General features: G+C 44.1%; 1 protein-coding gene across 1 annotated transcript; it reads right to left on the bottom strand.

The window, feature by feature from the left end:
* Positions 1–105: 105 nt before the first annotated feature.
* LOC310810752 (tektin-2-like) lies at positions 106–5,422 on the bottom strand (the record flags this gene model as incomplete). Its single annotated transcript, XM_083678602.1, has 9 exons — positions 106–307; positions 560–639; positions 790–933; positions 3,367–3,474; positions 3,766–3,880; positions 4,167–4,310; positions 4,618–4,823; positions 4,998–5,123; positions 5,267–5,422. The coding sequence occupies 9 exons, from the start codon at positions 5,420–5,422 to the stop codon at positions 106–108; spliced, it is 1,281 nt and encodes a 426-aa protein (XP_083534728.1).
* Positions 5,423–12,752: the final 7,330 nt, after the last annotated feature.

The raw sequence follows: 12,752 nt of genomic DNA on the forward strand, positions 1-12,752 counted from the left end.
AATTAAAAAATGCTTTACTATTTACTTATTTATCATTTAGTAGGGTACGTGTGCATATGTATTCACGTTTTATATCTGGAGAGGCACTAGCAGCGGTCCACTCCCTCAGTACATCCCTGCAGGATGGTCCCTTGCTGTATATGGTGAGGTGCCTCCAGTGACTCCAGGGATGGCCTGTGTTTCAGGGAAGGTTCCCAGGCGCTGGCGGATCTGGATGTTACGCTGCTCTAGCTCCAGAGCCTCCCGCTTACGGGACAGGTCCTGTCCCATACGGGCCAGGTGGTCCTCCAGAGACTGCAGGGTGTGCCTGGTAGAACACATGGACACAGGAGATAAATGGGATGGAGGGATGGACGGTTCTACTGAGGGATCAGGTGGGCTCAGGTCTAAACAGGAGAATGTCTGTGTGTTTTGAGTGTTGTAGCCCAGAGGTAATCCAATCTGAACAAATAAAGATAACCAACACTTTTTTGAAAAATGATATGTGAGGGCTCTCATTTTACTAGGTTACTCTCTAGAGATGTGTATGAAGTATGATGTATGATATGTGCAAACTCACATAGACTGGACAAGGTGCTGCCCAAGCTCAGATATGGTGGCTTCCAATTGCTTAGCCTCATCCACCAAGCCAGACTGCACCTACAGTGCACAAAATGGACGAAACAAGACCTAAGTTACACACATATCATTGATTGTTAACAGTTGAGTCTGACTATGACACTGCTTTTTGATTATGAGTGTCAAAATAACTCTTTATAGAGTAGAGGTGTCACATGGTTGAACTTTGACCTGGTCAATGCAGAGGTCTACCCCAGGACGGGTGGTCCTGTTCTCCAGTCTAGTATGGACCAGCTTCCTGGGGGAGTCTGTGGCATCCAGTTCCTGCTCCAAACGATGGATGTCCCTCTCCAGGTGTGAGATCTCCTGTCTGGTCTGGCAAGGTAGACAGAGGCCAAAGAGCACAGAGTAAGCAGGTACAGTGCCTTCGATAAGTATTCAGACCCTTTGCTATGACACTCTTAAAATTAGCTAAAATGCAAAACAACAAATCAACAAATCATCAACAAATCACTCAATAAGTTGAATTGAGCCCATCTTAATGCAAGGATAATAGTTAATGTGATATTGGAATTAATATCTTTGTTTTTATAAGGTCTCTGATTTGCATAGGAATCAATTACACACTGTGCGGATCAGGTTGTCATTATAAACCGAGCAAATGGAGAGGAACAAAACTGCTCAGGAATGCGACCCTGAGGCCTGGGGAGACTTACAAAAATCTACAAAGTTGAATGGTGGAGAGGAAAAAGCACAGTCGATGGGAAAGCATCATCTCAGTCACTCTACAAAATTGGTCTATAACCAAGTGGCCAAAAATAATCCCATCATGGAAAATAATCTATCTCATATCCATAATTGTGTTTGCAACAATGAATTCAAGTGATACAGCAAAGAAAATGGCTGGAAATGTGTTTATTTGGTTTTACTACAAAGCATTAAGTTTGGTGCAAATCCAGCACATGCAATGCGATTTCCGCACCATCTCTTGTGTGAAGAATAGTGGTAGCTGTATCAAGTTATGGGTATGTTTGTCACAGGCAGGGACTGGTGAGTTGGTCAGGATCAAGAGAAAATTATGAAATTTGCTGAGTTGGTAGTGACATCCTAATCCACACAGTGTGTAATTGATTCCTATGCAAATCAGAGACCTTATAAAAACAAAGATATTAATTCCAAAATTACATGAACTATCATCCTTGCATTAAGATGGCCTCAATTCAACTTATTGAGTGATTTGTTGATGACCGTTTTGCATTTTTGCAAATTTTAAGAGTGTCATAGCAAAGGGTCTGAATACTTATGTACATGAGGTATTTCTGTATTTCAATTTTTAATACATTTACTGAGTTGGGTTGTCCCAAGCATCCCACTTAGCATTTACCATGACAACAACATCTAGATACGGCAGACTGTTAGAATTGTATTATTTCTACGTCCTATGCCAGTGAAGATTATCGTGTCACCATCTACTGTATGCTCTCTATGTTCCTTCTCTAGCCTACACACAATGGCTGACGCATAGATTACACTTGTTAGGATCTATTGTGTCTAAAGCATGGTGTTATAACGGCCAGTGCAATGACCCATGACACGTTCATGAGAAACACAGGCAGCCTGGCCTGCCTCCCCTGCGTTGACCCCACTTATCAAATCTCCCGTGGGCTTTTCAGCTCTGTTAATGTTATTGCCGCTGGCCTTCCGTGCCAGACGATGTATATACATAGTATTCATGTTTATGGAGATAGGGACCAGCAGAGAGCAAACAAAGGGAAATGTGTGCGCTGCTCTGATTAGAGGGCAGATCAGTTGAGAGAGCAGCTTGGGTCAAGGCAAGGAGAGACGCAGGGAAAATGTCTAATGGATGTAGGCTTGATTAAGGACACTGTGTAGCAGCTGTGCATGTTAGATATCCTCATATTTTTCTTGTCCTGTTAATACACTGCACATATCTGTACATACTGTACATACCTGTTTATACTGTTCATACGGCATTCCATATTTATTCTGCTATTTACTCTAATGTTACTGTTAATACATATATACTGCTTATACTGCATTGCCCATACAGCTCATATGCTGCTTACACTGTTCATACTGCATTCTATTTATTCTGCTTATAATGCTACTGCTAATTCATATACTGCTTACACTGCATGACTTATACTATACTGCACTACTATACTGCGCATATACTGCACTACCTGTATATACTGTTCACACTGCACTTTTCTGCTTTTTTGCACTTCTGGTTAGACGCTAACTGCATTTCGTTGTCTCTGTACTTGTACTCTGCACAATGACAATAAAGTTGAATCTAATCTAATCTAATCTAATCTAATGTTGCGAAAGCTCAAGTTTCATGGCCTTGGTTGTGAATGCTCCACTAGACCCCGTTTCATGGGCTTGGTTGTGAATGCTCCACTAGACCCCGTTTCATTGGCTTGGTTGTGAATGCTCCACTAGACCCCGTTTCATGGGCTTGGTTGTGAATGCTCCACTAGACCCCGTTTCATGGCCTTGGTTGTGAATGCTCAACTATACCCTGTTTCATGGGCTTTGTTGTGGATGATTTGGTCTCTCCTAAGGCACAATATACTGCACTGTGTGCTTCTGTCGTCAAGATTTCCGACTCTCATAAAAAACAGGTCTTCAGAGTGCTTTTCTGCACCTCAGCGGAGGACCATTACAGTGACTTGTGAAACACACAAAAGATGTCGAAAGAGAGCATGAACACTGAATAGTTAGAAGAATGAGGATTGAGAATTGAGGCCCCCCCTATGGAGCAGATGGACTTCCTGCACTCACAGCCTTGTGCTCCCAGCCCAGTTGATAGCAGGCCTGCTGGAGCTGGTGGGCCCTCTTGCGCATGCAGAACTCTGTGGTGATCCGCTGGGTCTTAAGGTCAGTCTGGCTCTGAGACACACAAGAGATGGGAGCACAGATAACATTTCAGATTACCCTCAAAACACATGCAATGTCGGACGAGGTTAGAGCTGAAAGGAACATTTCAGATAAAAATACCCTGACAATGCGCGTAAACATCGTGTGATATATTTCCATATATCCACACGTCCATGCTTCCATGTGTCCTCACATGCACTCCATTTTCCAAACATACCCCCACCCTGACTTCCTTTGCTGCTAATAACAATTATCCCCTCCTTTCAAAATAAAGCCAAACCCCAACTTCCTGTTGCACTGTACCTGTGTCCTGGTGGAGGTCATGGTCTCCCTCAGCTGAAGGGAAGCTTGTATCTGCACCTCTGCCTTGGTCACGTTGTACTGGGTGAACTGCTCCCACTCATGGTGTGTTGAGGAACTACAGGGTCCAAGAAACTAAATCACCCACAGTTGTACAAACATGCTAGGCCTAGGTGTTATTAAAGACAATCAAAAAGTGCATCAAGATTTAGGGCCTGAGCTGAAAAGACTGTGTATTACAGATGACATTTAAAAGACGTCTTTGGTACCTGACCCACAACATCTTGGGGTTCAAGAAACATTTAATTTCACTATTTCACTTTTGACTTTATTCCATATGTACATTTAAAAAACTTGACATGGCACAGAGCAAGCAGTTGTGGGTGTCTGCCCCCCTTCCTTACCCAATGGGCATGTGGGTGGGGTTGGGCTTATGGGAGATCTCAGAGGACCTCTGAGTGAGTGACAGGCAGTGCAGGTCCACATCCAGTGCCTCCATTTTATTGTTCAGGTCAGAGGTCAGCCGCTGGCGAGCCTCCTTGAGACGGCTAAAGAACAAAAGTCTTTCTCAAACTCACAGACTCAACTCCACCAATGTTCTAAATGTGAGAAGGTATGTCATTCAACACACAAACAAACTGAATCATCTTTGGTACCAATCAGACATTGATTCCCTCAATGACTAATGCCAGCCATCTCATATCCTTTTTCTCTGGACTCAGCCTTCAGCCGGGGGGATAGCAGGCTCTCAGAGTTACCAATGACCTTCTGTGCCCCATGGATCAATGAAACAATCAGCAGAGACACAGCCAGACCTTTACTCGTGAAGCCCCTGTTTCTAAGTCCTGTTCTTACCAGAGCTGCTCGAAGGCCTTGCTAATGAGCCGCTGCAGCTCCTGCTGTGTGGCGTCAATCAACTCTGCCTCTTTCTTCAGCTCGACCTCCACAAGGTCGTTGACCAGCTCATCCTCCCGCCTGCACTCCCTCTGGGTCAGACATTCCACCACCACCTCCAGAGGGACAGCTGTGGCCGCCAGACCTCTCTCAGCCTCCTCTTTCACCTGGGACAGAGAGAGAGAGAGAAATAGAGACAGACACAGACAAGCCGACCACCCGACAGACAGACAGACAGACAGACAGACAGACAATGGATAGTTTAATGGGGTTCAGACATGGATAGTTAAAACACAGAAAGTTTACAAAACCATATGGTACTGGGTTCCAGTAACGCAGACCTCGTTGAGAGATTCAATCTCTCTCTCCACCTCCTGTATGCAGTACTGAAGGGTCTCCCTCCTCTGGGTGACCTCATCGATCCTGTCACCAAGCCTCTCTCTGCTGGCACTTTCTTCCCAGAATGTCTGAGGGTGGAGGAAAGAGGCTCCCATGGGCACAGACTTTGGTACAATGTCATAATGGGTGATGGTGGGCGTCTCGTCAATGCATGGCTGACACCATAGATATCTATGGTAGTCCCTGTTTTGTTGTTTGTGCTGTAGCCTACCTTGCAGGCTGTCTCGTGTCTCAGGGCCCGCCCTTCTTGCCGTGTTTTCAGTGATAGGTTGAGGCGGTTCTCAGCGGTGTCTATTAGCAGCTTGTTATTGGTCTCCCAGTCTGTCATGCTGTAGCGCTTTCCCGACTTCCTACTCAGAGTGGCCATCCCTTAAAACAGACACAGCTTGACTTGACTTCAACACTTTGAGGTCATAGAGATCTTAGCAATGGGTGGATCTGTATGAAAGGACCCAAGATATCACCATATACACTCACTAAACACTTTATTAGGAACACCTGTACACCTTCTCATGGTGGAGGTGGTGTAATGGTGTGGGGAATGTTTTCTTGGCATACTTCGGGCCTGTTAATACCAATCAATCATTGCTTGAATGCCACAACATTCAACCTATTTGAGTATTGTTGCTGACCATGTGCATCCCTTCATGGCCACAATTTACCCATCTTCTAATGGCTACTTCCAGCATGATAATGCACCATGTCACAAAGCAAAAGTCGTCTCAAACTGGTTTCATGAACATGACAATGAGTTCAGTATTCTTCAGTGGCCTTCCTAGTCACTGGATCTGAATCCAATAGAACACCTTCGGGATGTGGTAGAACGGGAGATTCACAGCTTGAAAGTGCACCTGAAAAATCTTGATTGAATTGCGTGATGCAATCATGTCATCATAGACCAGAATCTCAAAGGAATGTTTCCAACATCTTGTGGAATCAATGCCACGAAGAATTGAGGCTGTTTTGAGAGCAAAGGGAGGCCCTACCCAGTATTAGTATAGTGTTCCTAATAAAGGTGAGTGTACATTTGGCACATGGGGTATAAGCCTGGTACAGCTCATGTTAAATCATATCATTTAAGTACCCCTCAAAACCTATAAGAGTGAAATGTGAATGTGGTTACAGTGAAAAAACAACCACATCTAAAATATGAACTATGCATACAGGCAACTATTGCAGTGTAGCTGCATAGGCACAAGTCCCTCTGCATAAAATGGTGACCGAATTATGGACAGCTGCACTGTTTACGTGATCCCGATTACTGTAACTACGTTCCAGACATTTCTGTGATGCTGGCACTCCACCACGCTGCCATCTTTGTGCACTGTTGAAGAGATATTAGTTTTCTTGTTATCGCTCAAGAATTCATTCGGCCTTGGACTTGGTGAAGGATAAGTGTGCCTATAAATTGGATTTTAGGAATTTTAATTAATTCCATCATCTTTCCAGGGTGGTTGGATTGGTTCAGTTCACTCAGGTACATTTGCATTTGTATTAGGACCAGCCTATGGCCATTTTTCATTTAATTCAAGGCAAGGGTGGAAAATGAAATGTATTTTAGTTGATAGACTACAATTCATCTTCGCGGCTCAAAACCTGGTAACCATCACAGGCCCCTTAGACATATCGGCAAGGCTCTGCAACTTTTCTTATAAACATCAGTTAGTCGCTAAAACGTAGGCTTAGTTGCTGCCTTCATAAATTGCGTTGTCGTGCTAGCATCGAGCTATTTGAGATGAAAGAAGTGAGATTTGCAGTGTTGGACACATTTCCCCGCATTTGGGAAAGCTCATCCCGCTAATTGCGTTTCGGCGTAGCCCATTGGTACATATCTCTTACCATCCTTATCATGATACTCGGTTAAGCTGTAAATGATAGCCAGTTTACTTACCAAACAATATTCTGATTTAAAGGCCTACCTTTTCCTTCAAATGAAAAGACTCTATCCCGCCACAAAAAACGCTACAGGCAGTATGCATCCGTAGCCAGGTAACTGTCAGGTTCGACGACTTGTCATAATCAACCCATAGAACAATGGGGAATTGGAAATCCACCATGACTAACTAGTCAACATTCTTCGAGTTGCCCAGATTATAGGCCTACATAACAAAATGTATTTATTTACTCTCTATAAGAAGGGGAACGTTTATCTATCTACGAATGATTCTAAATATATCCTAAAGCCATATTGCTGCTATTCATTGGCCTATATGAACACGTAGGACGTACATAAGAACTGGCTAGTGGCTATACTTAATTTTGCCCTCAAATGTGCATGTGCGTTGTAACAAATCACAGGGTGACAGACAGGTTAAAGCAAAGCTTTTTATTGCAAGTATTAGTGAAATATACACTTCAAACTGAAGGAAAGCAACACTAAAAGGCCATTTACCTAAAATAGAGTTATAAAACAAAGAGAGAGACATTTAAAACTGATATATAGACCTGTTGGTACAACAGAGAATCTTTGCAACATACAGAGTAAGGGAGAGAGAGAGAGAGAGAGAGAGAGGCATGGAACTCATTGGGGCGAAAGGTCACCGTTCATCAAACACCCATGTTTTGCTGGTGCCTCACTCAATGGTATCAGAGTACACAATCCCGACTTACACACAGTTAAAAAGAAGCGACACAGGATTGACGGGACAACACAATGGAACCCTTGGATACTAAGGAGGGCTGAACTGCGAACACACCGTACAGGAGCACATTTAGAGGTCAGCATTCTTGGCCACTGACGACATCTGTCTTCCAACCATGGTCCACATTAGGAAAACAGCAGCAGATAATCTCTTATGCAATATTTGGTTCATAATCCTTTCTGGAATGCCGGTGGAGTGAAAGCAAGCAATAACTGCATGCACATTAAACAGACAGCTAAAAAGGAGTGAACTTCAGAGTAAACATTCGTGTAACCGAGAGATTTGTCTCTGTCGACAGAGAGTCTATTTGGTTTTGAACAGGATCGTCAAACCTCACACAAGCTCCATACCTCTGATCCCAGGATGAGGATAGACACACTGGGCAAACAGAACAGCAATTCATCACAACACCTTGGTTCGTTATACAGGCACAGGTCTCCCCTGGTACAGCAGTCTGGTTCCTGTTCTGACATCCATAGACTGGGACACAGACGAGACAAGACTTTTAAAAGGCTACGCGTTTGTACATCAGGGCTCACTCACTACTGTAGCACTGTTAGTGGTTTGAACGAGAGACTAGGATGCCAGTTTGGAAAGGGCAGGGGGTTTAAGTAGGCTTTTCTCTGTACCCAACCCAGGCATTCCAAAGTCATAAATAGAACTAATGACGTTGTAAGAACACACTTAAGGCTGAGGCTCGTATTTGAGTGGAATGGGACTCCACAACTTAAGACTCCACATCTTGCTGTAAAAGGCTCTGGCACAAGAAAAACTTGACCGTGCGTGATAACCTACTAGGACAGAAGCATGTCCTACCCCCCCCTAATCATATCGTCCACCTACACTTTCTGCCTTCGCATCATCATTCACTCCTTCCCCCCCCATCCCTTTCTCCTCTTCGTGCCCCCACCTGCTCTGTACCAGGCCAGGGGAATTTACACGGCTAAGACATTAGCAGCCTTGGATGGGGAAGTCCGCTTTTAAACGCTCAGTCAGAGTTGTTCAGTAAAGGTTGCCTTCCCCTACAGAGATGAGATGCACATGTAGGGGTGGGCATGGCCCAAGGCTGGAGAATAATGACATCATCACTGTTACCAATCAGACTAAACACAGGGAGCCTGCCTCATTAAAAAGGCACCCCTCGATTCCCTGTGCCCTATCGCCCCCCCCACCCCTCACCCCGGCCATGTTGTTGTGCTTGCGTGTTTTGGGGAGGATAAGGCTCCAACGGGGAGGGAGGAGGGGTAAGGCCTTGTCCACCCGGCTCCACCCCCATCATGCTGCCACGTCACGCGGAGACTCCAGCCGCTCATATGCACTCAATAAATACACCATAAAATATTTCGCATTAAAAGAACAACACATTTAAATAGGACAACATAAAAGTCGGCTCAATGAAGAACAATTTTCAAAGTTGGGTAAGTGTTAAGACGAAAACAAAATCTTACAGTTATACTTCTGTCTCTAAAATAGTTATAAGAATATCTTAATCAGGCATTACTCAAGCATTATATTGTAATAACCAAAGCAATATTTGCAGTTTCTCTCATGTAGTATAACATATGCAGCATAACAAGGTAAGTGAGGTGCAGTGTTTTTTTGAGATCTCTTGTAAAAGGTATCTAACATCACCCCCTGGACTGACAGGTACCCATACGACTACAGACCCCCTAGGAATCTACACCCTTCTGCACCAAGACACGAAAAGAACCAGGCCCACTATCCCTCCATTAAGGACACGACAGATGCCAAGGCATAACACTAGGATGAGAGAATGCCTTGGGGCCACTGAAAACTTTGAGGTGTGATTTCAGAGGGAGGAAACCACTTAAAAGCAGGCAGGCTCATCCGAGCCATCCGAGAAGTCACATGAGCTTGAGGCACGCTTTAAAATGACCACTTTGTATCAACCGTTTGTTCGGTGTCGTAACCCCCCCCCCCCTCCCCCTCCCCCAGAGGAGACTCTCCTCATTCACTTGAGTCCGCGACACTTCACCGAATATGGGAGGAAAGGATTTGAGGAGCAGAGACCAAAACCTCTTGGCTTTGTGTCCAAGTGAGAGTGGCATTCTATAAAGTGCTGTGCTATGTTGGTCATACGTGGGCCAGACTGCGTCACGCCAGAGACAACGTCGCCCCTTTGTCGACGCAACTTCTACTGTACCAGCGAGTCCACTCGACACACGCTAATAAATTGAAAGCTCAACCACAACCATACAATTGGCATAATAGTCCACGTAATTTCCTTAATGTACAGAGACCGCGGTATGCATCCTACCTCTCTAATGTGTGTGTGTGTGTGTTTGTGTGCACTCGTGTGTAAATGCAGGTGTTTCTGCATTGCAATGTGTTTCAGAAAAGGAGATCAACTTCTCTTGAGATTTTTCATTTGACTTTCATTAAACAGCACCATCAAGAGGAAAGGCACTTTCTGTGGACTTTTTTTTTTCTAAATTGACCTTCCATCCCGAAAAAGAGAAGAACTAAAATCCTGGATATCTGTTGATCACATAAAACTGAATACTTCTTCACTTCTCCTTAGAGAGAGCACCCTCCTGGGTGCTGTTCCAGACCAAACAAGGCCCTGCTCAAACACAGACAAAAGCAACGAACGATAAAAGCTTCCCCACTAGCTTCCGCACTTCCGTGAAACATTACCGATGACGTTTCAGCGAGTTAAGCCAGGCAAACACATCTGCTATATGTAAACATGTGTTCTATTGCCCTGGCCACCGTCGTAAATGTTACCTCTGGTCATCGAGCTTACCTCAACATCGACCCCAGTCCATACAACCTTCCCTCTATGGCACTCAGCCCAACTTCCTCCAACACACCTAAACCAGCCACATACACACACAATACAATCTACCATCACCCTCTAATTCTCAGCCAAGCACGCGCCATCCAACGCCATTAAAGACAGCACAGAATCCATGGGATCATACACTTGCCGACCCAACCTCACACTTTTCCTCAAGTCTCTTTCTCTATACCTCAAGGGGATCTGATGGGGATTCTACTGGCCATAGAATGTAGTCCTTTGGCATTGGGAGTAAACGGTCTGGAGTAGAAGGGGGGGAATACAATGGGACTACAGGCGTTGAGACACGGTAGATTTACTGTAGGCGTACATTGTATTAGTGAGCACAAGATGTGCCCGTATGAGGAGAGAAGAGGAAAGCAACAACGGCTAGAATCCAATGAGTGTCTCTCTGAAGGCCACATAACCCTCAGGCTTCAACAACATCAGAGTCACATTGGTGCTTACAACTTAACAATATAATCTAATACTTTGATCAGCCACGTCATTAAAAATGGATCTCCAACACTGCATTTTCACCCTCTTCTTGAAAAGGAGCAGGCATCAGCTCCAGTTGGACAAAACCAACCAATCAAAGTCCAAAACAACTCTGCTCTAACAGGTTCCAGTACCCCACCTGTGTGGAATATCTGGCAACAATAAGTCTAAAACAAGAGTCCATACTCTTATCGGTTTGTACGACAAGCCTCTGACTCCTTGAACATCTGCAAAAAGGGAGAAAATAAAACTAATAAAAAGCACTTTTTGTTTTGTTTTGCGAAAATCAGAGGCGGTAAAGTCCATGTCCCTAAACATAACACAGTATAACAGTCCAGACACATGTTACCTGCCTAAATACCGCCCCGCTTCTGTACACAGACATACACTACATGTTATACATTGTCACAGGAACGAGTCAACAGTCTATTGCATTATTAAAACTCTATTATACGTTATAACCATTACCTTTCATTATATTATTATAACTATGATTAATATTCAACTACGCTACTATTTTTTTAAATTTTGTTAGCAAAAATAAGTGGTGTGCAATACATAATTTAAAATGTACAAATATACATCGTCCTATCTGGCTTAAAAAGGCTTTCGGACACTTGTGAAAACTCATGAAGGCTCAAACCCATTGACTTCCAGAGGGTGAAGGCCAGCCAAGGGAGAAGGCAGTCAAAAGCAACTAGGGTAAACAGGATTCTACCATAGACTTCGCTGTTCACACACGGGGGAGTCCTAGCCTTGAGAACTTTGTATCATTGTACCGTTAAGAGATGTTCACTGGCGACCATTTCAACTAACAGTTGACTATGACAAGAAATCCCTAGCTTCCCCGCACGAACAAAAACAAGGACCGTCTCATCTACCTCACTGAGAGAGGTCTACTACATTTTTTTTATCCCCCCGACCCCATGTAGAGACTCCAAATAGGGGCCACACATCCCATAGCACCAGGCCTGTGTTCAATCCGACACACATGCTTCTTTTAGTGCAGATTATTGTCTTCACTCTTAAACAATGTTTGACATGTTTCAGGTCACGAAGAGAACAGACGAGCTTAGTGGGACCAAACACACCCCCACACACTTTGTCTAGTTTTATAGGAATATTGACAGCAACCATTGGTCTGTATGTTCAGTTTCTGTTCGTGGCGCAGTTCACCCCACTTGGCTCTCCCCCGTCTCCTGACACTGAATCATGCCTCCATCCTCACTCACTTTAAGTACATATAGAATAGCAGCTAGGTCCATGTTTGATGAGGATAGACAGGAGTGCAGCATAACTCAATCTGCTAGATTACTGCTGCTAAGCAAAGACAATTTGAGACACGGTCATTACGCGCAATATATTTGTCTCAAGTTGATTCAAATGAGATGTATAAAAAGTCAGGACTCGACTGCCTATTTCTTTCCAATTCGTAGTCGCTGAAAATGATGAGGCAAATCGTAAAGCTCAGTTTCTCCAGCCTAACTGTTGCTCCCCTGTTTAAATACATACATGATATCTTATAGGTGAGGGCCTCCACTTCATAGTCCATCCATGCAACCTCTATGTAACCCTCATTTCCTAAACCAGGCACTTGATTACTACATACTTATGGCAAACACTTTATCCGTGGAAACCATTCCCTCCGACGGCTCCCTAAGCGCAGAGGGAGAACGAGGAAAAAGTGCCCCTTTTGTGGTTAAAATATGTTGCCATAGAAACACAATATTCAGCAACTCTTTCCCATTCAAGAGTTC

This window comes from Argentina silus (genome assembly GCF_951799395.1).
Source record: "Argentina silus genome assembly, chromosome: 10".
NCBI lineage: Eukaryota > Metazoa > Chordata > Actinopteri > Argentiniformes > Argentinidae > Argentina > Argentina silus.